The sequence below is a fragment of the Mustela nigripes genome, chromosome 5 (genome assembly GCF_022355385.1).
Source record: "Mustela nigripes isolate SB6536 chromosome 5, MUSNIG.SB6536, whole genome shotgun sequence".
In the NCBI taxonomy this organism is placed as follows: Eukaryota; Metazoa; Chordata; class Mammalia; order Carnivora; family Mustelidae; genus Mustela; species Mustela nigripes.
The window spans coordinates 32,197,917-32,225,015 of record NC_081561.1 but is presented as its reverse complement, the minus strand read 5'-3'; the positions used below and the strand labels follow the sequence as shown (position 1 = coordinate 32,225,015).

At 40.1% G+C, this 27,099-nt stretch overlaps 1 protein-coding gene across 1 annotated transcript in view; it reads right to left on the bottom strand.

Moving 5' to 3' along the window:
• The window catches only part of BLTP3A (bridge-like lipid transfer protein family member 3A), a 65,064-nt gene extending 38,186 nt beyond the window's left edge, over nucleotides 1-26,878 (bottom strand). The window contains exon 1 of the mRNA XM_059400067.1: nucleotides 26,593-26,878. Coding sequence (XP_059256050.1) covers nucleotides 26,593-26,636 — 44 coding nt within the window. The 5' untranslated portion in view covers nucleotides 26,637-26,878. The remainder of the gene's footprint in view (nucleotides 1-26,592) is intronic.
• Between the last annotated feature and the right edge of the window lie 221 nt (nucleotides 26,879-27,099).

Below are 27,099 nucleotides of genomic sequence, written 5' to 3'. Positions count from 1 at the left end.
GAAATAGAAAGCCTGAACAGACCCATAACCAGTAAGGAGATTGAAACACTCTTTAACGATTTTTAAATGATAGTAAAAATTTTTTACTGCTTACCTATGAGACAAGGGATTAGGATCCACAGGAAAGTATTATCCACAGTACGAATAATACTTACTTGTCATGTTGGGAGGTGACTGTCGCGCTATTCATTATATTACTCTCTATACCTTTTTGTGCAGCAACTATTTCACAATAATTCTAAGATTTCTATCAATTACCTATTATATGTACTTGCTGTTGGGAGAGCTATTCCTCCATGGGTCTCTCACATTCCTACGTGTCTTGCTGAATATGCCAAAAATGCATGACCCTGACCACTGCTTACCCAGGCCACTTTTCAGGACTGTGTTTGAAAAGATCAGCTTTGGAAGATAAAGTAATATGCACCACCCTAGGACACAGAGCAGACTTGCTTATCACTTACTACAAAAACAATGGATTCCCCAAGTTCAATGCTCCATTCTTAGAACTTATGTGTAAACATCCATTTGGGCCACTCTAATGGGACTTGAGGGGGCAAGGGGAACTAATGCAAACATGCTTATGCTACTTCTGGACTATGAGTAATAAAGTCCTTGGTCTCTGATCCAGAAGTCTCTTGTACTCTGTCAGCATCGCATGAACTACAGCAGACTAATTATTAGCTTCTAAGTAGGTTAAAATAAAATCCTATACCCTTACACATACTTTTACTGACTTCAATTCATAAAAAAATGTTTAATCAACATTTACTGGGGGTATGAGCCAATTTTATTCTCTAGACCCAAAAGACAAGTTTCTTTCTCCACCCCCCTTTTTAAAAAAAATATTTTATTTTTATTTATTTGACAGACAGAGATCACAAGTAGGCAGAGAGGCAGGCAGAGAGAGAGGGGGGGGAGGAAACAGGCTCCCTGCCGAGCAGAGAGCCCGATATGGGGCTCAATCCCAGGGAGCTAAAGCAGAAGTTTAACTCACTGAGCCACCCAGGCGCCCCTCTTTCTTCCTTTTTTTTTTTTTTTAAGGTTTTATTTATTTGTCAGAGAAAGAGCACAAGCAGGGGGAGCAGCAGGCAGAGCAGGCCGAGGGAGAAGCAGGCTCCCCGCTGAGCAAGGAGCCCAAGGCGGGGCTCAATCCCAGGGCCCTGTGATCATGACCTGAGCCAAAGACAGCTGCTTAACTGACTGAGCCACCCAGTCATTCTGATAAAAACCATTTTTAAGAAAGGAAAGTAATAGGGACTTTTCAAGGATGTTCCTCTCTGAAAAAAAAGAGGAACATACTTTGAATGAAACATAAACAGTCAAAAGTAAGTTATACTGCATGTTAGCACTGACATTCTCCACGTGATTATACTAAATAAGCACCATATATCTAACTTCTACATTGTGTTCTATGCAAAACTATTTGAAGCTCCATATAAAATACGTTACTTTTCAAGCCTTGGAAAAAAAAAAGTATGAGATTGTGTTATAGTTCAACCTAACCTTGCCACTATTTAGGGTACTGTGTCTCAAACGATGGTCCTGTGATCACATGGGTAGAATCACTTTGGCATATGTTTATATTAACATGCAGATTATTGGGCTGCCCTCCAGATATGCTGCATCACATTGGGGACAGGAGTAAGGAATCTGCATTTCTCTAAAGTTTGGAAATGGTTTGAGTTTTCAGTTAACCAGCTAAAGTAATTCAGGGAAGGGAAAATGGGAGGCTCAAGATGGAAAAGAGATGCATAGTCAATTAATTCTTCAAGAACAGAAATGTTTTCAACTTCTATCCTTATTATAGCGTGGTGTTTAAGAGCATGGGCTTTAGAGTTAGACTTGGGCTCAAAACCTGGCTCTCTCACTTGCTAATGCTGTGACTAACTGTTCAGTCAACTTTACAGGACTGCTGGGATTATAGAGCTAACTAATAGACATTAAATATCTGGCATTTAAGTGCTCAATAAATAAACAGTAATCATTATTTCTGGATTCCATTGCTGTCTTTAGACAAGGATTAAATTATTATCTTTAAAAAAGGTTTAGGAGGCTTATATTATTATCCTAGGACTCAAGATGTCTTGAAGAGACAATCCCTCAGATCTCTATCTCAGTGTATCATCTTCCATTCCTAGTATGCCTATTTCTATCCTTTCTACCCAGGTGTCTACAAATTGAAATCTGGACATGGTTGAAACTGAATTAATGTTCTCTACAAAGCCTTTCCATTATATCCCACTCTGGCTCCAAGAATAGATTTTCACCTCTTGTCTCTCTAATACTACTGGGTTACAAGAGAACTGAGGACAGGGAACAAAATTATCAAGGAAGCTAGTAAAAAATCAAGCTTGTAAACAAATTAAAACCAACAAATTAAAAAACAACAAAAACAGGTCTATAGGTGGTAACCAGCAGAGTTCTATGAACTTTGTAACCATGTCATCTGGCAAATGACAGCACTGACTTCTTCAGGGCAGTTCTGTGGAGGAGAGAACCTTGTGACCAATTTATCCTGACAGTAACTGGGTGGACTGATCTTGGAAATAAGTGCAAGTGTGTGAACACCAGCCAGCCAGGACAACAGACTAATCTCAGTGAGGCCTGCTCACCAGCCTCTTGGCATACTACAAAACCCAGGAGAACCTGTCTTCCTGCCCCAAAGATCCAGATGAAAAGTGTTCACTTTTTTTTTTTTCCAGATGAAATGTGATCATTCATATTTCCAGGTAGGGCACAGGATAACCAACAGGATAAACTTCCTTTTATTATATAATTTTGGCTATCGGAATAAAGAATCTCTCTAGAGATTACATGCAGATCTGTGGACCACCATGACTATTCTCCCCTAACAGTAATAATGATAAATATTTGCTTTTTCATTTATCTTTTTTTTTAAGATTTTATTTATTTATTTGATAGACAGAGATCACAAGTAGGCAGAGAGGCAGGCAGAGAGAGAGAGAGAGGAGGAAGCAGACTCTCACTGAGCAGAGAGCCCGATGCGGGGCTCGATCCCAGGACCCTGAGATCATGACCTGCGCTGAAAACAGAGGCTTAACCCTCTGAGCCACCCAGGCACCCCCAACTTTTTCATTTATCTTTTAGTATTTACTTTTAGTATTCAACAAAAGATGGATAGCATATCATTAGCTTCTCAAAAAACGCAGTAAGAATTCCTCAACTGATTTCGACTGCATTTTATAGTAATAACAAAGAATAGGTAAAAAGGTAATCCACGGGGCCTGTTGTAGAGGATTGTGGAGGTTCGCTGAACCAAGGAAACCAGATCTGAGATCTGATCTGAAACCACTTTACTCAGCATCTGTGTTCCTAATTCAGGAATAGTATCACTGATTCCAGGGTTGCTGAAAAGGCTAATGGAAGCCTTCTATTTATTCCACTTCAAGTATGTGGGGAAACATTTTTCTGGCCATCTGTTACTGTTATAGAGCATAGAAGCTAAAATGAAACCAAGTTGGAGAAACAGATTTTGATCAGGTTTCATTTCTGCCAGGGGATTGCAATCTGCCAAAGAGACAACAGAGAAAGACTCTCCGACATCTTTGTGAAAATGTACCACATTAGGAAGTGAGAATTCTTAGACTTTCAGATTCACAGAATTTCAGAGTAGAAGGAATCTTAAACAATCATTTAGTCCAAATCTACAATCTGCAAATGGCCGGGAAGTTAAATGACTTGTCCAGCTAGCCAGTGGTAAAATCCTGCAATAAGTCAATGGCAGAAATGAGACAACCCCGCATTCACTCAATTTTCTACTCTGAAATTCAGTACTTTTATTGTTAGTAATACAGTAAATAAGTTGCAATAAACAGTCTGCTTCAGGTCCCACAGAAATTGAACCCCACAGGAGCAAAAATGTCTGCAAATACACTTCACTTCACTTCCTTCATTTCTTTTCCCACTAAGGTGATCACACCTCAGGCCTTGGTTTCTAAGCCTCCTACCCAAATTCATATCAAAGTATTTTCACCGCCCAGCCACACCACAGGTATATCTTTCAGCAAAAATATAACATATCAAGCCACTGATTAAACATGGGGTCCCTAAATCACCTAAACAAACCATCTCGACCACTAAAGTAGCTAACATTATTCCATCCTAGATAACACGCCGGAATACGCCATTCAGTCTTAGAAGTTTGCCCTAACAGCTTTTACTCTCAAAACTTAATACATGAACAGATATATGCCTTTCTTAGAAGAAAATGCTGTCCTTCTGGATTTTTGTTTTCAAAGTTTTTAACTGTTTCATTTAAGGTACAGTTTATATACAATGGCTTATTTCTGAACTTTGTATTTTGTTCTGCTGATCTACTTCATTCTTATGCCAATACCACACTGGCCTTATTATGGCAACTTCATTTTAGGTTTTGAAAGTGTAGTATAAACTTCATTCGGCTTTTTTCTCCAAGATTATTTTGGCCATTCTAGGTCCTTTTCATTTCTATATAAATTTTTTAATCAGTCTGCCACTTTCTGTAGGAGGAAGAAAAAAAAAGCACCTGCTGAAATTCTAATTGGGATTGCATAGCTGAATTTGGGGAGCTAACATATTAACAAAAATGAGTCAGCCTATCCTTGAACACAGTATACAATCATTGTAGGCATATTTATTTGGATCTTTTTTAACCTCTCTAGGCAATGTTCTGTAGTTCTCCATATGCATCTTTTCTATATATATATATATATATATATATATATATATATATGTATGTATGTATATACATATATATGTATAGTAAAGGACTATTTATTATTAAAGGAAATTGAAATGTTTTCTAGTTGTTTGCTGCTAGAAGATAGAAATAAAAGTGATATCTTTATATTGACTTTTTTTTAAGATTTTATTTTTAAGTAATCTCTACACCCAACATGGGGCTCAAACTTACAATCCTGAGATCGAGTCACACGCTCCACTGACTGAGCCAGCCAGGCATCCCTATATCCCTATATATTATTAATTCTAGTGGTTGTTTTGTAGGTTCCTTAGGATTTTCTTTTTTTTTTTTTTTTTATTTTTGTATTTGACAGAGAGAGAGAGATCACAAGCAGGCAGAGAGGCAGGCAGAGAGAGAGAGGGGGAAGCAGGCTCCCTGCTGAGCAGAGAGCCCGATGCGGGACTCGATCCCAGGACCTGAACCGAAGGCAGCGGCTTAACCCACTGAGCCACCCAGCCACCCCACCTTAGGATTTTCTATGTAAACAATTATATCTGTGAATTGAATTATACTTATTATGAAGTATAACAAGATTACACTTCTTCATTTCCAATCTTTGTAACAGTTGATATTTATCTATTAATCTTGTATGCTGCAACCTTGCTAAGCTAACTTATCAGTTCTAGTAACTTTTTTTTTAAAAAGCCATAAAATTTCTACATAGACATTCATGTTATCTGCAACATCTGTCAGGTTTCTGTTACCATGTTAAAGAGATGGGAAGTGTTTCCCTTCTCTATTTCTCTAAAGAATTTGTGTTAAATGAGTATTATTTCTTACTTAAATGTTCAAAAGAAGTCATCAATAAAACTGGATCTGGAGTTTTCTTTATAAAAAAAGGTTCTGGGCGCCTGGGTGGCTCAGTGGGTTAAAGCCTCTGCCTTCTGCTAGGGTCATGATCTCAGGTTCCTGAGATGGAGCCCTGCATCGGGCTCTCTGCTCAGCAGGGAGCCTGCTTCCCCCACTCCTCTCTCTCTGCCTGCCTCTCTGCCTACTTGTGATCTCTATCTGTCAAATAAATAAATAACATCTTTAAAAAAAAAAGGTTCTGATAACAAATGCAATTTCTTTAATAAGGCTACTCACATATTCTGTTTTCTGTTTCACTGCCAGTTCTGGTAAACTATGTTTTTCAAATAATTATGTGCATTTCATCTAAGTTGAGTTTTTTGACAAAAGATATTCATAACATCCCTTAGTACCTTTTAACATCTGTAAGATCTATCTATATACCCTCTTTCATTCCTCATAGTATTTATTATTGTTTTTTGATCAGTTTCACTAAAGGTTAATTTTGATATTAAAAAAAAAACTTCTGTATTATATTTCTCTGTTTTTGTCCTATTTTCAATTTCAGTGATTTCTTTTTTTCCTTTATTCTACTTACTTGGAATTTATTTTGCTCATCTTTTTCTAGCATCTTAAGTTGGAAACTTCAATCACTGATTTTTTTAACTTTTCCCTAATATAAGTTTTTAAAGCTATATATTTCTCAATACTCACTTTATCTGCTACATCCCACAAGTTTTAATATGTTGAATTTTCATTGCCAACTAGCTAGAAATATTTTCTAATTTCTTTTATAATGCTTTCTTTGACCGTGACCTATTTAGAAATGTATTTTAAATATTCCAAATTTGCAGAGCCTTTCTAGTTATATTATTGATATTGATTTTTAGTTTAATTCCATGCTATAGGCAGGGAACACACTATGTATCTTCTCAATATTATGAAATGTATTGAGATATATTTTATAATTTAGAGTGTGGTCTGTTTTGGTGAGCATTCCCAGTGCACTTGAACACACATTCTTCAGTTGTTACTTATAGTATTCTGTGTCAATTTGGCAAAGCAATGCATAATATTATTCAGATTTTTTTAAATAAGTATTTTTGTTTTGTTTTGTTTTGTTTTGAAGACTTTATTTATTTGAGAGAGTGAGACAGATTGCATATGCAGGGGAGAGGGGCAAAAGGAGAGGGAGAAGCAGGCTCCTTGCTGAGCAGAGAGCCCCACACGGGCTAGATCCCAGGACCCTGGGGTCACAATCTGAGCCGAAGGCAGATGCTTAAGCAACTGAACCACCCAGGCACCCCAGATCTTCTGTATCGTTACTTATATTTCTCAAGTTGTTCTATCAACTACTGAGGGAGGAGTATTAAAAACACCAAATTATAACTGTGGATTTGTCCTTTTCTGCTTTTAATTCCTTGGTTTAATTGTTGAACTTTCTGCTTTTGTTTGGTTTCATGTGTATTTTTTTAACTGTTCTTTTTTAAGATTTTATTCATTTGAGAGAGAGACAGTGCACACATGCACACACAGGTGGAGATGGGGATGGGGAAAGAGCAGAGGGTGAGGGAGAGAGAGAATCTCAAGCAGACTCCCCACTGAGTGCAGAGCCTAATGTGGGGCTTGATCTCCTGACCCCAAGACCATGACCTGAGCCAAAATCAAGTCAGATGCTTAGCCAACTGAGCCACCCAGGACCCCTTGTTTTATGTGTACTTTAGTTCTTTTTTTAGGTTCATATACATTAATGATTGTGTCTTTCTGATTAAATGCTCCCTTTCCTATGAAATGTTTATTTCTAGCAGTAAACTTTGTCTTGAAGTCTATTTTACCTGATGATAATATAGCTACTCCAGCATTCTTCTCTTACTGTTCACGTGGTGTACCTTTCATCATTTTCTCACTTTCAATCTGTGTTTAGCCCTTTTTCATCCAGTCTGACAACCTATGCTGGAATGGTCAATCCATTTACATTTAATGTAATTATTGATACTGGTTAGATTTTGGTTTACCATTCTATTTGCGCCATCCATTTTTCCCCCCTCAGTTCCTCCTTTACTGCCTTCTTTTTAGGTTAACTAATTGTTTTTAGTATCTCATTGTAACTATTTTATGGGCTTTTTAGCTGTATCTCTTTACATGTGTGTCAGAAAGACAGAGAGACAGATTGCTTTATGGAAACAATATGTAAACTTATCACAATCTAGTTACAACTAACATGGTACTACTTCACATAAGAATATAGCAACCTTTGCAAAATAGTTCATTTATTGCCCTTCACCTTTTGGACTAAATTGTCATATATATTACATCTATAGTAGTCCCCCTTTATCCACAAGGGCTACATCCCAAAACCCCCAGGGGATGCCTGAAATTGCAGATAGAACGGAATTCTATATATACTGGGGTTTTTTTCTATTAATACATAAACATGTATACGTTTATGTATTTACATAACATATATACATACATAATACATACATGAAAGTTTAATTTATGATTTAGGCACAGTACGAGATTAGCAATAATAATAAAATAGAACAATTATAAGTATATACTGTAATAAAAATTGTATGAATGTGGTCTCTCTCAAAATATCTTATTTTACTGTACTCACCCTTCTAGGGATGATGTAGAATGATAAAATGCCTGCGGGATGAGTTGAAGTGAGGTGACTGACGTAGGTACTATGACACAGCATCAGGCTACTACTGACCTTCTAATGACATGTCAGGAGGATAATCTGCTTCTGGACTGCAGGTGACCACAGGTTACCAAAATCATGGAAAGCAAAACTATGGATAAGGGGAGAGCTACTGTACATATGTCACAGACCTACAAAATAGTATTAATAAATACTATTAAAGACATAAATCTTGTCTTTTAAAGAAACTGAGAATAAAAAAAATCTAGGTGTCTCTTACACCTAGATTTCCAGTGTTCCTCTCTCTTTCCTATAGATCCCAATTTCCATCTGCCATCATTCCTCTTCAATCTGAAGAACTTTCTTCATTATCTTTTTTTTAAAATTTTTATTTATTTAACAGAGAGTGTTCACAAGTAGGCAGAGGCAGGCAGAGAGAGAGGGAAGCAGACTCCCTGCTGAGCAGAAAGCCTGATGCAGGGCTCCATCCCAGGACCCTGGGATCATGACCTGAGCCAAAGGCAGAGGCTTTAACCCACTGAGCCACCCAGACATGCCATTATCTCTTATCGTACAACTAGGATTCTCTCAGTTTTCATTTGTCTAAAAATGCCTTTACCTTCCATTTTAAAAAAATATTTAAGCTGGATATGGAATTCTAGGTTGAGAGCTTCTTTCAGAATTTTAAAGATATCATCCCATTGTCTTCTTGCCTCTGTTGTTATTGATGAGAAGCGTGCCCTTAATTTAGATCACTGTTCTCCTTTGTGTGATAAGTCATTTTCCTCTGGCTTCTCTCAAGTTTTCTCTTTCTCTTTTGTTTTTCAGCAGTATAACTGTGATGTACCTGGAACAGTCTTTGTATTTATCCTGCTTAAGGTTGACTGAGCTTCTTAAGATTCTATAAATCTGTTGTTGTTTTTTTTAAATACTTTATTTATTTGACAGAGAGAGACACAGGGAGAGAAGGAACACAAGCAGGGGGAGTGGGAGAGGTCAGAAGCAGGCTTCCCACCAAACAGGGAGCTGGATGTGGGGCTCAATCCCAGGATGCTGGGATCATGACCTGAGCCGAAGGTAGACGCTTAACGACTGAGCTACCCAGGTGCCCCTATAAATCTGTTTTTCACCATACTTGGAACTTTCAGCTATTATTTCTTTTTTAATAACATCCCTACTGAAATTAATTCACATACCATACACATATTCATTTAAAATATATAATTCAGGGGCACCTGGGTGGCTCAGTGGGTTAAAGCCTCTGCTTTCAGCTCAGGTCAAGATCCCAGGGGGGACACCTGGGTGGCTCAGTTGGTTGGACGACTGCCTTCGGCTCAGGTCATGATCCTGGAGTCCCGGGATCAAGTCCCGCATCGGGCTCCTAGCTCCATGGGGAGTCTGCTTCTCTCTCTGACCTTCTCCTCATTAATGCTCTCTCTCACTGTCTCTCTCTCAAGTAAATAAATTTAAAAAAAAAATCTTTAAAATAAAAAAAATTAAAAAAAGATCCCAGGGTCCTGGAATCGAGCCCCGCATCGGGCTCTCTGCTCCGCAGGGCCTGCTTCTTCCTCTCTCTCTGCCTGCCTCTCTGCCTACTTGTGATCTCTACCTGTCAAATAAATAAATAAAATCTTTTAAAAAAATAGAATAAAATAAATAAAATATACAATTCAACAGTTTTTAGTATATTCACGGAGTTGTGCAACCATAAGCTTAATCAACTTTAGAACGTTTTCATAGCCCTCTTCCAAAAACTCTTCTAAAAAACCCTGTACCCTTCAGCTATCATCCCCATTTTCCTTATTTCCCCTAACCTGATAACCATTATTCTGTTTTCTGTCTCTATAGATTTGCCTATCCTGGACATTTAATATAAACAGAATTATATAATACGTGGTCTCTTGTGACTAGCTTCTTTCACTTAGCATATTCTCAAGGTTCATCCATGTTATGACAGGAATCAGCACTTCTTTTCCTTTTTATGGTCAAAAATATTCCATTATATGGATACTCCACATTTTGTTTATCCACTCATCAGCTGATGAACATTTGGGTTGTTTCTTATTTGGGGGTATTATGAATATTGTTGCTATGAACATGCAAGAATGAGTTTTTGTGTGGACATAAGCTTTTATTTCTGTTGGGTAGGAATGGAACTGCTGGTAAAATGGTAACTCTAATTTACTTTTTCAGGAACTGCCTGGCTGTTTTCCTTAGTGGCTACACCATGTTACAGCCCTACCAGCTGTGTTTCATTAGAGTTCCAATTGCTCCACATCCTTACCAATATCTGTTATTATCTGTCTTTTTTTATTACAGTCATCCTTATAGCCATTGTAATTCTGATCTGCCTTTCTCTGATGGCTTGATAACATTGAGTATCTTTTCATATGTTTGTGGCCATTTATGCATCTTCTTTAAAGAAATGTCTGGGGACACTTGGATGCCTCGGTCCATTAAGTGTCTGCCTTTGGCTCAGGTCATGATTCCAGGGTCCTGGGATTGAGCCCTGCATTGGGCTCCATTGCTCTGTGGGGGGCCACTTCTCCTTCTGCCACTCCCCCTGAGAAGAGTGCTTTCTCACTCTCTCTGTCAAATAAATAAATAAAATTATTTGAGAGAAAGAAGAAGGAAGGGAGGGAGAGAGAGAAAAGAAAGGTCTATTCAGATCTTTTGTCCATTTTTAAATTGGGTTGTCTTTATTATTTAGTTGTCAGACATCATTTATTCAAAAAAAATTTTTGAAGATTTTATTTATTTATTCAATAGGGAGATAACAAGCAGACAGAGAGTCAGGCAGAGAGAGGAAGAAGCAGGCTCCCCACTGAGCAGAGAGACCGATATGGGGCTCGATCCCAGGACCCTGAGATCATGACCCAAGCTGAAGGCAGGGGCCCAACCCACTGAGCCACCCAGGCACCCCTCTTCAGATATTTTTATCTTGTTTTAGTTTTCTACTATAGCATAACAAATCACTCCAAACCTAGTGCCATAAAACAGTAAGCATTTTATTAAGTTCACAGATTTTGTGCATTAGAAATTCATTCAGGGGACAAATGGGATAGCTTTATCCTGTTTCATGAATTCTGGGGCCTCATCTGGGACACCATGAACAGCTGGGAGTTGGTATCACCTAGTGGCTTCTTCACTCACATGGTTGATTGCTGGGCTGAAATGTCTCAAAGGCCAGGTTCAGCAAGGACTGTTAATTGGAGCTCTGTGTAGCTGGGATGTTACTTCCAACTTGATTCTATTGGCCAAAAGAACATGTAGAATGGTAGATACTGCTGCAGCCATTTTTGGAAAATACAATCTGCCAGATGTCTTCTGTCTCCTTTACTTCTAGGACTCCAATTACACATATATTAGTATTGTCACACAGTTACTGACACTCTGTTTTTGTCTTTTAATCTTTTTTCTCTTTTCTTCAGAGTGGATAATTCCAGCCACTCTATTTTGAAGTTCACCAACCCTTTCTTTAGCCATCTCCAATCTGCTATAATCTAATAAATTTTTCATTTCAAATCAGTTCTAGATTTTACATTTGGTTCTTTTTATAGCTCCCAGGTCTCTGCTGAGATCCTCTATCTGTTTATCTTTTATTACCAAGTTTAATGTCCTTGTTTGATAATTCCAACATCTGAGTCATCTTGGGGTCAATTTCTATTGACTGCTATTCTCAACAATAAGTCACATTTTTCTTCACTGCACATCTAGTCGTTTATTATTATATAGTAGACATTATTGAAATTCTAAATTCTGTCAATCTTCCTCTGAAGAGTGAATTTTATTCTACTGGGAAATTAACTTGGCTAAATTCATACTCCAAACTGCCTCCCGGACAAGGGGCAGCAACTAAACCTCTGTTCAATTTATTCAGCTTTCCAACTACTGCCTTTTCTAGGCTCCATTAAGTCTTTCCCCATGCATGTCAAGGATTTGGACAGAATTTAAAAGCAGATTTTAGGGCTCCCTCTTCTGTTGTTCCCTCCTTTCTGATATTTCTCTCCTCATTCTCCAGTCCCTCTTACAGTCCTGAATTCCATCCTCCAACTCACCAAACTAGTAAAACTGTAGACATTTGCTTGAGTTCTAGCCACCACCCACCATGCAAACTTGGGAGTATCCTCAGGCAAAAGAATTGTGTAAGTGAGAATCAAGTCTGGTACAGTTCCCATCTTTCAAATTTCCTATCGATTTCTGCCAGACTCTCCAATGTCTTCAAGTAGTTATTTTTTAATATACTGTCCAGAGTTCATAACTTTTATCCTGGAAAGGGCTAGGTCAATATAAGATACTCCTATATTATTAGAAGTAGAATCCTTTTCTACTAGATCTCATTGGTATTGTATCGTCTCCAAGAGGGAACCATGATGTGAGTTACCAAAAACACATATGACCAGATGTACACAAATGTACTCCCTCAGTATGATAGCTGGCTCAGTATGATAGATGGTAATAGATAAATCATCCTCTTGGTCTGCGAGTGAAGTGCTCATCATAAAAAATTGCAACAGGGGCACCTAGGTGGCTCAGTTGGTTAAGCATCTGCCTTTGGCTCAGGTCATGATCCCAGGGTTCTGGGATTAAGCCTGGCATCAGGCTCCTTCCTCAGCAGGGCGTCAGCTTCTCCCTCTCCTTGCTCTTGTTCTCTCACTTGCTCATTCTCTCTGTCTCAAATAAATAATCTTTTAAAAAGTTGAAAAAATTGAAACAATATAAAAAAGTATAAAGAGAAAAATAGGTATAAAGGAAAAAATGAGTTAACACTTCATAGAATAAAATAGAATTATTTTATATATATTTTTCTAAAACTTGCTTTTATTTTCAATGAACAATGTATCTTGGGCATTTTACACTGTCAAATTTTTAAGTACTTTTTAATAATTGGGGAGTTATCTATAAGCAACATCTCTGTATGGAAAATTAGAATTTATTTAATAGAGTCTCTACAGATTGCTCTTTTATACTAATTTCATTAAAAGGCTTATAGGTTTTTCTTACTTGATACCTTCTATAGGATGACCTCATAAAAGTGGAATTGTACATTTTTACATTTTGACAGATTTGCCAAATTTTCCTCTACAAACATGATACTAATTCACACTCTCTGTAATTGTAACCAATCATACACATTTCCCCACACCCATAGTAGCAGTGTAGTCAATGACTTGAAGCACTCACTTTTACCTTACCTTCCCATCCCAGTAGGAGGCCAGTTGATATTCTGGAGACTGTGGAGAGCTTTCTTAATGTTAAACAGTAGCCCTGATGAACATTCTAATTCCCTTCCTAAGCCCAGAGCCTTATTAAAACCCAGACTGTTTAGCTGAAGCCCTAATACCTTGTCTGATTTCAGCCAGTCCTTTTTTCTTCTTCTTCTTCTTCTTCTAAGATTTACTTCATCAAAGTAATCTCTGAACCCAACATGGGGCTTTAATTTAACAACCCCAAGATCAAGAGTCACATGCCACACCAACTGAGCCAGCCAGGTGCCCCAAGCCAGTCTTCTTCTAGAACTGAATACTTGCAATCTGATCCACTAGCAAGGGTCTAGGCATGTAAGGCATGTTACATATGGGCTCCTCATCTAATTGACTGTTAACACATTTGAGTACCACTTGAAATTATGGCTGTAACTTCTTTTCCAAAGTCCTTTCCACAAACCTTTTCCCTGGACATCCTAGAATTAGGACGAAGATAGTGGGGGCTCCTTGCCAACTGTAACTCAGAAACAGCTGCCCCCTTCCCTCTCAATTCTTTAGCTATTCAGTTCCCACACTGACTGGGTCCCAGATTCTCTCCCCTGAATCAGCCCTAAAGATACTACACGTCATGTCCAAAGTCTTGGCAAATCTCAGTTTGTTAGAAACATTCCTTGTCATCCTAATATATTCCCTTTAATTTCCTTTGTATTTCCAGGTCTTGACAATTCCCAAAACACATCAACAGTAGAATTAATGAAAACTGAGTATTACAGTTCTAATTTTAAGACTTACACCTGGGCTCTTGGATTCATCAAAGTGAAACTGTAGCTGCTAATGCTCAGAATAGGCACTGCTGGTCATTCACTACTGAATGTGAACAGATATTTCTTCATGGCATAGCCTCGAACAATTATTTAAAGAAGTATGGCATATAAATTATCTGAGCTTTGAAAATTGCTCAAGAAGGAAACTGAGGAAGAAAGATTTCATACGCGAGGCTGTCCTTAATTTTTGAGCAGAACTGGCCTTAACGTTTGCTTATTTTAAGAGGCAGAGACGGCTCTGGGCACCTGGGTGTCAGAGTTGGTTAAGCATTCGACTCTCGATTTTGGCTCAGGTCTTGATCTCAGGGTCCTGACTTCAAGCCCCGCATTGAGCTCCACACTGGGCATGGGGCCTATGTAAAAAGGGCGGGGGGGTGCCGAGACTGTTCAAAATGAGTCATGTTTCACGTCTGCTGGTGAAAGAAAAGCTTTAGCAATTGAGTAAGAATGCTCATTAATGTTTACTACTTTGAGTAGTTTCCAGACGGAGATCATTGAATGAACAAACACCTAAGACAGTAGCACAATGACTGACTGAAGTAAACAGGTTCAAACTGTATAAGTAGCTGTGGAGGAAACAAAGAAGAGCTTAAAATAAAAACGAAGGTCTCTAACTCTAAGGAGGGCTATGTACTCCTCAAGAGTTAGAACTGTTTCACTTAGTGTCTGGCGCAAAGTCTAGCGTAAGAATGCTCAGTTAATGTTTACTGACAATAATCCAAAGCAAATATATGGTAACTGTGACATAGATGGAATGAACTAAAGGGTATATCCAACAATCCAGCCACATTCTTCCACACACTGTAAACCAACTATAATACTCTAATGAACCGGACATGTTAAACCAGATTTAAGAGTGTCGTATATAAACACGGAAATAAATTTATCTGTGACGCCGAGAAAAAAGGCACACCCTTCCCATTAGAGACAATAAAAAGTGCCAGGTTTTTAAGAAGAAGAGAGAGATTAGTATATTCTAAAAGCCCTTTCTAGGGGTGCCTGAGTGGCTCAGTGGGTTAAAGCCTCTGCCTTCGGCTCAGGTCATGATCCTAGGGTCCTGGGATCAAGCCCCACATTGGGCTCTCTGCTCAGCAGGGAGCCTGCTTCCTCCTCCCTCTCTCTCTGCCTGCCTCTCTGTCTACTTGTGATCTCTGTCAAATAAAATAAATAAAATCTTAAAAAAATTAATTAAAAAATAAAAAAATAAATAAAAGCCCTTTCTAGAAGATTTAAAATTAAAAAAAAAAATCAGGAAAAATGAAAAAGGAGGATGATATTTCTCTGAGAACAAAAATTATTTTTAAAATAATAGCTAACATTTAATGATTGCTTACTTATTCCAGACACTATCCTAATATTCCAGACAATGTCCTAAACTGCACTTTGTTATGCATTTTAATTAATTTATTTCTCTCAATATCCCCATGATATAAATGAAAACTATTATCTCTATTCTATAGTAGAGAACTGAAGCATAGAAAGGTCAAATAACTTGCCCAAGATCATAACAAGCTAAGATTCAAAATCAAGCAGTATGGCTCAAGAACTTGCACCCTTAACTACACTATACCATCTCTCTGACTTCTTCCCCCCATCTCTCTCACTTTTAACAAAATCAAAAGAGTTACAGAGGTTTGGAGTTTCAATTGCCTTAGACCCAGATCAATGGCAACAGAAAACAAGCTGAGCCCTATCTAGATGCCTGGACATAGTACACAGGCATCTATGATCCAGCCTCTATCTTTCCAATATTGTCTCTTGCCACATCCCACCCTCAAACCCTACATTCCAGTGACACAGAACCATATGCAGTCTCTTAAAGGTCTCCTTCTGTTTCTCAACTCAGTACCATTACTCATGCAGATCCCTCTGCCCGTGACTATCTGTGGCCCCCAGACTCCACAGATACTTCTTAATGCCTTACTGGGCTTACTGTTTACAGGTCTGTTTATTGCTGTAGGCAGCTGAGTCCCTGAAAGGGAATCTTGTCTCATTTGTTTTCGAGTTGCTAGTACTCAGCATACAATTCAGGTGGTCAGTAATAAGTTTCCTGATAGAATCAATGAATAAATGATCTTAAAAAGAGTACACAAAGGCAGCCCAGGGTATGGGGCTATCTGAGGGGAAGGCTAGACTCCTATCTGAGAATGGCTGACATACCACCTGCAGCTGACCATCCAACTATCTTGTAGCACATCTTCCTCAGAGAGACTGAGGACCCTCTCCTGTGGGTTCAGAGGACTAAGGAGCCACAGCCAACTTCACCTGAAAGGAAGGGAGACGGTGAGGACTCTGCTGAGGTCCAGGAAAAGGATATCTTAGAAGACACTGCCAGACCTCTAATTTCACATCAGCTTCTGTTAAGACATTTTCTTAAGTGAAATGTATTCCTGAACTGCAGTTCCTACTTTCACTAAGTTAAAAAAACAAAAACCAAAACAACAACAACAAAAACCCCACAGATTTCAAGAAAAGAAAGAAGGAAACAAAAAAGAAAATGAAAGATTTTTCTTAGGAATGGGAAGTGGATGTTTTCAGCTCTGCCTGAGAAAGCACTAGAGCAGAGGGCTGAAGACACTCAGCTTGAACGAATTTAGCCAATCCTTATCTGGATTTTCTATATATCGGAATTCTCCAACTTTCAGAAGACTCATACATGCCACAAATGGCTGTCCAATCTCCTGCCCCACCCCAACTGCCAAAGAAGCAATTTTTGGAAAATCAAAAACAAACTGGGAATTTCCAGAGTATTTGCGGTACCAAATGCTATGAAATTAAGAGTAACTTAGGGGAGCTGACCCTGTGGGACATATTCTGAATTAGAACTGGTTTAGTTAGAGTAGGATTCCTTCAAAAATACATTCTCTACATTCCCTTCCTGACTTAGCTGAAATTATATATCCTAAAGAAATGGGAATTGGGAGCAAAAGCAAGAGGAGCAGGGCTACAGGTAGAATTGGGGCAACAGGGTGCATGAGGAGGACCTTAGGAGATGGGAAAGACATCAAGGGAAGAAAGAGTGTATTAAGAGCAAACTTCAGCTGATTTAGAATTTAGTCTAAGTCAGTGATTCTCAACACTAACAGACTCAACTCCGCGAGTGGCACTGCCAAGAGTGACAACATTTTCTAAAATATTGACAAACATTTGATAAAGTTCAAAACAATCCTCCCCCCATGGCAGTTGCAGTCTAGAACACTCCCTATAGTTTAAAGTTTACAATATTTTGTGTCTATTACAACAGAATTAGGTTCTAGGTTTACATAATTTAAATGGGTAATTAACCCATGCATCTAACAAATATTCAAAATTCAAAAAGGACAAAGAACAATGCTTCTTTATGTGAGATTATTGTGCAAACTGGATATCAGCCTCTCTAGCCTGCTAACTAAACGCTGGCCACATCCCTTAATCACAACCACACAAAGTTCTGCTGAGATACAATGATCTCAATGATCTAAAAGATCTTACTCCAAGAAATGGGAGAGAAAAAACTTAACCTTCTTCTCTATCTCCACTCCTCCTTCAAATGGTTCCCTAACAACCAAGACCCTGGTGGGCTAACTTAGAAAACTACTTGACACACTATTTCTACTGAAATACATACTCCAAACCCCAAACTTAGAAATAAAATTGGAGAACATACCACTTTCATAAGTCAGAGACTTAAACACACTGATTTCTCACCATCGATGTTCTAATTTTTTTTTTAAATGATAAGCTGACATCCAAGCTACATACGACCAACGCACTATAAGGACTAAGTATACATGTAAAATTATCACTGCTGTGGGCAAATAAAAAAATGTCAATCCAACAAGTATTTTATAGTACATCTAGTCCTTATTTTTATGGCAAGAAGGTAAAAACAACATACTCTTTACCTAAGTTCTAATGTGTATTACTTTAAACTTAAGTTTTCCCCTTTACTATAAATACTGATTGATTATACTGCTTTAAATACTGGAAAATATTCTTTAGTATCTATAATCAGCATCAGCAGCAAATACTTGCCTCATGACACAAAAATAAAAGTTCCCTTAACAATCCTGGGTGAATTGGGTTTCCTTGTCCTTCTGCTCCCCCGACTACTATTCCCATTACCCACATCTAAGGCTCCTTAAATTCCAGCCATGCACTCCCACTCCACACACCTCCTGCACCACTCAAAGCACCCTCAAACTCTCTGGTTTTCAAAGCAGCCAAAGGACCACAGTCGCTGCCATCATGGAGGGTGTAGATAATTGAGTTGTGATGAAAAGAATCTTTTGGGGGGCACCTGGGTGCCTTAGTTAAGCATCTCCCCTTGTCTCAGGTCATGATCCCAGGGTCCTGGGATGAAGCCCCCTCATCCCCAAAGATGAGCCCCCTGCTCAGCAGGGAGGCTGTTTCTCCCTTTCCCCTTCCCCCCAACCCATGTTCTCTCTTCCTTGCTCTGCTCTCTCTCTCAAATACATAAATAATCTAAAAAACAAAACATTTTTTCTTTCAATGATTAAAGCCATACTTATAGGTGAAGACAACTAAATGACCGCTGATTTTTTTTTTTCACTCTAAGAATACAGTATATGATTATGCTATGTTCTTAGGTTATGTATAAGTACATCCACAAAGGACCCAACCTCGTTATATATTTCAGTTATTTCACCTATGCTGAGGTCAAAGTTTCCTCTGTAGTATGCCTTGATATTAAAAAAAAAAAAAAGATAAACAGAAATAGCCCTTGTTTGCTTCACTCCTTAAGCATTGATACAAAGAACATCCATCTCCACCTCTTTGTATTACAAGGTTAAACGTAATTTCTAAATATTCAAAGGTCTACTGGGCGCCTGGGTGTCCCAGGCGTTAAGCCTCTGTCTTTGGCTCAGGTCATGATCCCGGCATCCTGGGATCAAGCCCTGCATCAGGCTCCCTGCTCAGTGTAGAGCTGCTTCACCCTCTCCCACTCCCCCTGCTTGGGTTTCCTCTTTCGCTGTGTGTCTCTGTCAAATAAACAAACAAACAAAAAAATCTTCCAAACAAACAAACAAATAAATAAATGTTCAAAGGTCTAATTTTTTAGATATGTTAGGCACAATCTTAAAGATGTTGAAAAGTATGATCTTCAGAAACTAAAAGCAATCTCTCTTGAGTAACTTAAACAAATACTAGATAAATAATAATAGTCACTGTTTACTGAATACTTTTTCAGGACCACTTTTATAAATCATTTTTAATCCTCAAAACCACATTGTCCATTACTATCCCCCATTTTACAGATGAGTAAACTGAAACTTCAAGAAGTTAAAAGACTTGCAGAATACATAGCTTGTAAGTGGCAGAGTCAAAATGCACAGCCACCTTTTGGAATCCAAAGTCCTGGTTCTTTCTGCTACATTGACGTGCCTCTCAATCAGTTTTTCAAAGCAGGTAATTTCATTGTGAGCCATACATTAAGCTGCTGTGTATCAGATACAGTACAACAGTACTGCTTTAAATTTTTATTGCTTTTAAATGCTACTTTTTAAGGGGCGTCTGGGTGGCTCAGTGGGTTAAGCCGCTGCCTTCGGCTCAGGTCATGATCTCAGGGTCCTGGGATCGAGTCCCGCATCGGGCTCTCTGCTCAGCAGGGATCCTGCTTCCTCCTCTCTCTCTCTGCCTACTTGTGATCTCTCTCTGTCAAATAAATAAATAAAATCTTAAAAAAATAAAATAAAATAAATGCTACTTTTTAAAACACAAGACAATGTTTTACAAAAGACCTTGGAAAGCTATAAAGACTGTAATACAAAAGCTATGAAATTCAAATTTTAGTTCCTTTAGTAAAGATGAAATGGTATATAAATGGGGTGCCCAGCTTACAGAACAGAATGAAACTATTATCCAGGGTAGTCTGAAGATCAAATATTTAACAAAAACCCAAATGCCTGAAGAACAGTATCCCCTTTCTCTTAATGCACATGACTGCTATTCTGACAGGGAACTAAGCCTCAGATCCATCCCAAGTAAGAAATGTTAAGTGTTAGGGGTGCCTGTGTGGCACAGTCAGTAAAGCAGTTAAGCACCCAACTCTTGGTTTTGCCTCAGGTCATGATGTCATGGGTTGCAATCTCATAGATTGTGAGATCAAGCCCCGCATCCAGCACCAAGCTAGTGTTGCATACCTGCTTGAGTTTCTCTCCCCCTCTGCTCTCCCCTACCCCCGTACACATTTTCTCTCTCTTTCTCTCTCTTTCTGAAATAAGTCTTAAAAAAAAAAAAAAAAAGTATGCTATGGGTTAGCAGTCATAAATTATCCTAATTATTTTTACTGAACCTAATTTGAACAGTGCTCCAAAAAGATGTTTTCAATGTTCTGACATTTGCTTGTGGCTAAAATTTACAAATAGATCAGAACTTGAAAACTAAACATAGGCAAAAATAAAGTGGCCATCTGGTTTATCTCAGATGAAGTAAAAAAAATTTTAAAAACACATCCATCAAAATGGCTAAAATGAAAGAGATGAAAAATACCAAGTGTTGGCAAGGATGTAAAGCAACCAGAACTCTCAAACACTCAAACTCTCAAACTCTCAAACACTTCCAATGGCAGTGCAAGTTGGTATAAACACTTTGGGAAATTGTTTAATATTATCTATTACAATTTTTTTAAAGAATTTATTTATTTATTTGACAGAGAGAGATCACAAGTAGGCAGAGAGGCAGGCAGAGAGAGAGAGGAGGAAGCAGGCTCTCCGCTGAGCAGAGAGCCCGATGCGGGACTCGATCCCAGGACTCCGGGATCATGACCTGAGCCGAAGGCAGTGGCTTAACCCACTGAGCCACCCAGGCGCCCCTATTACAATTTAAAATGTTCATATCCTACAACCCAGAAATCCCACTCCTATGCATATCCCCGAGAGATACGTGGACACTTGTTCACCAGAGGACATATACTAGAATGTTCTAGCTGCACTATTCATCATGGCCCTATACTGGGAAACTAACCAAATGTCCATTGATAGTAAAGTATATAAATAAATTGAAGTATAGTCGCATAATAGAATACCATACAGCAATGAAAATGCAGAATCTACAACTTGATGCAACAACAGGGTTTAATCTCACAAAAACTGGGGTGCCTGGGTGGCTCAGTGGTTTGAGCCTCTGCCTTTGGCTCAGGTCATGATCTCAGGGTTCTGGAATCAACCCCCACATCAGGCTCTCTGCTCAGCAGGGAGCCTGCTTCCCCCCCTCACCTGCTCTCTGCCTACTTGTGATCTCTCTCTCTTTCTCTCTCTCTCTGTCAAATTAAAAAAAAAAAAAAGTTTCATTTAAAAAAAGTTAATCTCACAAAAATGTTGAGTTAAGAAGACAGACACAGAAGCATACATATGATATGATTCCACTTATATAAAGAACAAAAAGAGGGAGACAAACAATAAGAGACTCTTAATCTTAAGAAACAAACTGAGGGTTGCTGGAGAGGAGGTAGTGGGGGGATGGGGTGGCTGGGAGATGGACATTGGGGAGGGTATGTGCTATGGTGAGTGCTGTGTATTGTGTAAGACTGATGAATCACAGATCTGTACCCCTGAAACAAATAACATTATATGAAAATAAATAAAATAGAATAAAATAAAACAAAAACAGACAAAACTAATCTGTGTTGTTAGAAATCAGGATAGTGGTTTACCCCTTAGTAGAGACAATGACAGAAGACAACACAAGAGGGTGCTAGCAATACTTTTCTTCATATGGATGCTGGTGACAAGAGTATATTTAATTTGAAATTAATTCAGTAGATGAGAAGTGTACAACAGCCCAGGAGTAAAGAGAATCAGAGAACCTACCTTTGAATCTCAGTTCCATCAACTACTACATGATTTTTTGCACAAGTTGCTTAACCTCTCTGGGCATCATTTCTTCAACTATAAAGTAGGCCTAATAATACTTCATAAGGTTAGCCTGAGAATTACATCATTATAAGACTTGTAAAGTGCTTATTCACACAGTTGGTTATTATTAAGTATTTGCTAAGTTAAAAAAAAATGCTTTATTCCACAAAAAAAATGTGGAAAGGAAACAAAGACATGTATGATTTGACCATTACTGGAAAATGAACAATTATTTAGGAAATAAAGGTGATAATAAGCAAAGTCTAGTATAAAGGAAAACCTGGAAGTTGAGACTACTTCTACAAACCTTCACCTACACAGACCCTGGGCCAGAAGTGGACCTCTCTCAGCCTGCAGCTCCCCACTGTCCCCTGGGGGCTGACCAGGATGATCTCTTCAGAAAAATGAGTAATAATGAGGGGAGGCACTGATCAGGAACTAAGAGGGCTGAGTTCACAGTAGGCTCTCTTATTCTCCAAGGGGACTATGAAATCTTGTATGCTTCTGCATTTCACCTAGTACTTACGTTTTTCAAAATCTATCATGTCTATCAGCTGTGCCTCTGTCCCTCAGAATCATTTCCTATAGCTATTTAGAGTAAATAATTAAGACTTCTGGTAGGCCAGAGGGAGAAGCAGGCTCCCCACTGAGCATGGAGCCCAGTCTGAGACTCCATCCTAGGACCCTGGGATCATGATTCAAGGTGATGGCAGATGCTTAACCGACTGAACCACCCAGGCATCCCAAGACTTCTGGAAGGTTTCTAAAAGAACGAGTCAGGGGGCGCCTGGGTGGCTCAGTCAACCGGGCATCTGCCTTCAGCTCAAGTCATTATCCTGAGTCCTGGAATCCCTGCATGGGGCTCCCTGCTCCTCAGGGAGCCTACTTCTCCCTCTCCCTCTGCCTGCCGCTCCCCCTGCTTGTGCTCTGTCAAATGAATGCATAAAATATTTTTAAAAAATAATTAAGATAAAAGCCAGTCAGGTGGGTTACTGCATCCATACCAGGGTAGTATCCCTAACTTCAATGATCATATAGTTACTCTTTACATAACTACCTACTTACATAGCTACCTACTTACATGCTAGTCATTATAATACTTTATCCCCAATCCTCAAAAAATTCTGCTATTACATGGTATTCTTCCTTATTCTCACCTTTTACAGATAACAGAACCAGCTCAAAAAGGCTGACCTGTTCATTAAGTGACAGAGCTGGAAGGTGAATCAGGCTTCTCTGGCTCCAGAGTCCATGCTCTTTTCCCTGAGCCATAGTCCCTTGACTTACATTGCAATCAATCATATTTCTTCTTATGAAAGGTCATTAACTAAGGTGAGCTAAAACAAGAATAATCTAATGTAGTAAAAAAATCAATTCTGGGGCGCCTGGGTGGCTCAGTGGGTTAAAGCCTCTGCCTTCGGCTCAGGTCATGATCCCAGGGTCCTGGGATCGAGCCCCGCATGGGGCTCTCTGCTCAGCAGGGAGCCTGCTTCCTCCTCTCTCTGCCTGCATCCCTGCCTACTTGTAATATCTGTCAAATAAAATAAATAAAATCTTTAAAAAAATCAATTCTGGATTTCTTTTTAAATGATTACTTTTGTTTCTAAGTAAAGGTCTTCTCCTGGGCCTATTTAAGTTATGTGTACTACATGTGCATTGAAGTTATGTGTACTACACAGCAGTCATCCAAACCATATAAAGCCCTTAAAAAATGTTTACATTTCTTCCCTGCTGAACCCCCAGTGCCCAGATCAGGGCCTGGCCTGGAGCAGGGACTTAACAGAAATATCCTGAAGACCACCTCCCTCAAATCTTATTTACCAAAATACTAATAAAGAAGATGCATTCCAACAAAACACTATTAATATCCAGAACTTCACATCCAAAATTAAACATAAGAGTCACTGGGCTATCCTTCCTGCTGTTAAGACACTCTCCTCCAGGTCAAGTGGCACTGTCATCATAAACAAATCATTATTAAACACCTACAAATGTTTGTTTAACATAGTAACTCAGTATACCTTCTCTTCTCCTTCCCAGTGAGATTTGGCAACCCACAGAAACTGTAATTCCCCTCCAGGCAGGCCAGCTTTTGTAAGTGTCACAGAGACAATACAGAGATACAAATGTCATACTTGATTAGGCCACTTTTCCAGGATAAACAAACAGAAAGGTGCAAGGAGTGTGACCTGTCCCTCAACCAGATCCAAGTCCTACCATCTTTTCCTGGAACCCTGATAATGCAGCCCCAAATAACCTTTTCTTCCTCTTCCTCCTCAGTTAACCACATAACACTGAGGAAACCAGAAATTTCTCCCAATGTCTGTCATGCCTATTCCTACTTCATCTGAAAGAGATACTCTGTTCACTAAGGATCCACTGAATATGTCAGCATACATTATTAAAATTTTTCTTAAAAACTCTAAACTCATTGAGAGTGCACAGAACATATGTGCATTAAAGGAAAAAACACCAGAATTAGAAAGCTGGGTTCTAGGGGCTCCTGGCGGGTTCAGTCAGTGGAACAAGTGACTCTTGATCTCAGGGCTGTGAGTTTAATCCCTGGGCTGGTTATAGAGATTACTTAAAAATAATAAAATCTTAAAAAAAGAAAGAAAGCTGGGTTCTATTCCACCACATTACCTTTCACTGCAACTTGGGAAAGTTGTTTGTCCTCTATAGGCTTTAGTTTCCTCAGACATAAAATTAAAGACTGGAACTAGTCAGGGGTTATTCACCTAATTCCAGGATGACTTGCAGGATTCAGCATGTGCTTTTGGGCTTTATAACTCTCCCCCAGAATTCACATTTTTAAAAAACCTGTTTGCATATGCAGATTTTTCTGAAGAAGTCTATGGCTTATATCAAATTGTCACACAAGTCATGTCCCAAAAGATAACTATAGCTCATGGGTTGTTTCCCCACCCCCAAGATATTTATTTATTTGACAGAGAGAAACAAGGAGAGAGGGAACACACGCAGGGGTAGTGGGAGAGGGAGCTGCAGGTTTCCCACGGAGCAGGGAGCCAGATGCAGGGCTTGATGCTGGGCTTGATCCCAGGACTCTGGGATCATGTCCTGAGCCAAAGGCAGACACTTAACTTGCTGAGCCACCCAGACGCCCCTATAGCTCATGTTTTACTACATGCTAGGCACTGTGCTGTCTTTACATATATTTAACCCTCAAAATAACCATCTGAGGGGTGCCTGGGTGGCTCAGCCAGTTAAGTGTCTGCCTTTGGCTCAGGTCATGATCTCAGGGTCCTGGGATAGACCCCTCGGTGGGGCTCCCTGCCCAGGGTGGTAGTCTGCTTCTCCCTCTCCCACTGGCCCTCCCCGCCACTCATGCTCTCTCAAATAAATAAATAAAATCTTAAAAAACAACAACAGCAACAAAAACCCTTTGAGTTAGAGTACTATTATTATCCTCATTTTACAGTTGAAGAAAGTAAACCAGAAAGAGTTGGGCTCTTTTAAACACAATCCTGTATCAGGTTAGATCATCTCTAAATCCTAAAATCCTCTGCTTCTGTTTATTGAAATTAAGTTTTCCTTTAAATTTTCTATACCATTTCACAATCATTAGTCCTACTTTTAAATCTTTATACAGAACAACCAAACTCGTGCAACACCCAGAAGAATGCTATCTGAAAAAGAATTTATTAGGAAGTTAATCCTAGTAAAGGGTCCAAAGGCACCTTCCAGTTCTAATTTTAGTATATGTGCTGCCGAAGAGAGCACCACCTTCCAGTTCTAACCTCCAATCTGCTTTTACTATTATAACATGGTTACTAACCAACAAATGTATCTCAATCTAAATATTAATTAAAGTCTAAAATCAAAGTAAGAGTAAACAAGCCAGAGTCTCAGTCAGAAAAGGCGATTCAGTGGCAGCAGAAGGGTCTCACATACCACTCATCCAGGCAACGGAAGACCAGTAAGATACAGCAGTGCAAGGGCCCTGTGTCCCCGGTTGACTGACTCCGCCCCCTACTCCTACCTCGTTGGAAAACCACTAGCGTGTACAAGGCTAGAACCACTCTCCCCTTGACATACAAAGGCTGGCTGAAAGTATTAAGACATTCCCAACACCTGTCTGGAATAAGGAGTGAAAACTAAGTGGGGGGAGACAGAGGAAGCGTGCAAGCGACGAAGAGGTGATCTGCTTGGCGGTGTGGGACTTGAGTAGGAACTGAGCCGTGGGGCAGTGGGCCAGGAGATCCTTGAGGGTCGGGAGGCTTAAGGAGGCTGCGAGGGTCGAGAGGAAAGCCCGGGGCACTCCAGCAAGGGCAGAAGCACCCTGCACCGGAGGGCACAGGAAGAGGGAAGAACAGAGTGGTGACAACGGTCGGGGCCGGCGGCACGGGCCGGAGACTGTCCTGCTCGAGTTGAGGCGAGGGCCGCCAAGGAGTCCCAACTCGGGCGAAGGATGGGGAGAGCGGCCCAAAGGAGGGCGTACGGAGGAGGGACGAAGTGGGTTAGGAAGGGCCCCGGGACGGCTGGGGGACGGCGCTGGCGCTCTCACCGGGACAGGTGCTTCAGGATCTGCTTCTTAATGATCCCAGCCATGCCGGAGCCGCGGCCCGCGTGGAAGGCAGGCGAGCAGCTCTGGCCTCCTCAGTCGTGAAGAGGCGGCCCCTCACCTCGCCGCGGCTCGGGGACCGGATGCCGCCGCCGCCGCCGCCGCCACCACCACCGCCGCCGCCATGGCGCTCTCGTGCCCCTGCCTCGGCGCCGGGAGCTCCGCCACGATCCCACCCACCCGCGCGGCGCCGCGGCAGCTGGCCCGGAGCGACGCGGAGATCGCGCGCCGCCAGCCGCCTGCCGCCCGCCGCCCGAGGCGCGCGCAGGGAGAAGGCCGCGCGTGACGAGGGGCGGGGCGGGGCAGACGCGCGCACGCGCGGAGGGTCGGCTCCGGGCTCTGTCCCACCGTTCTGCGGTCTGCCTCTCTACACAGGGAAATCAAAAAGGCTTTCCCTCCGAAATGTATGAGGTTCCCGCAGTCGTTTTGAACTATAGGAGAAAGGCAGCA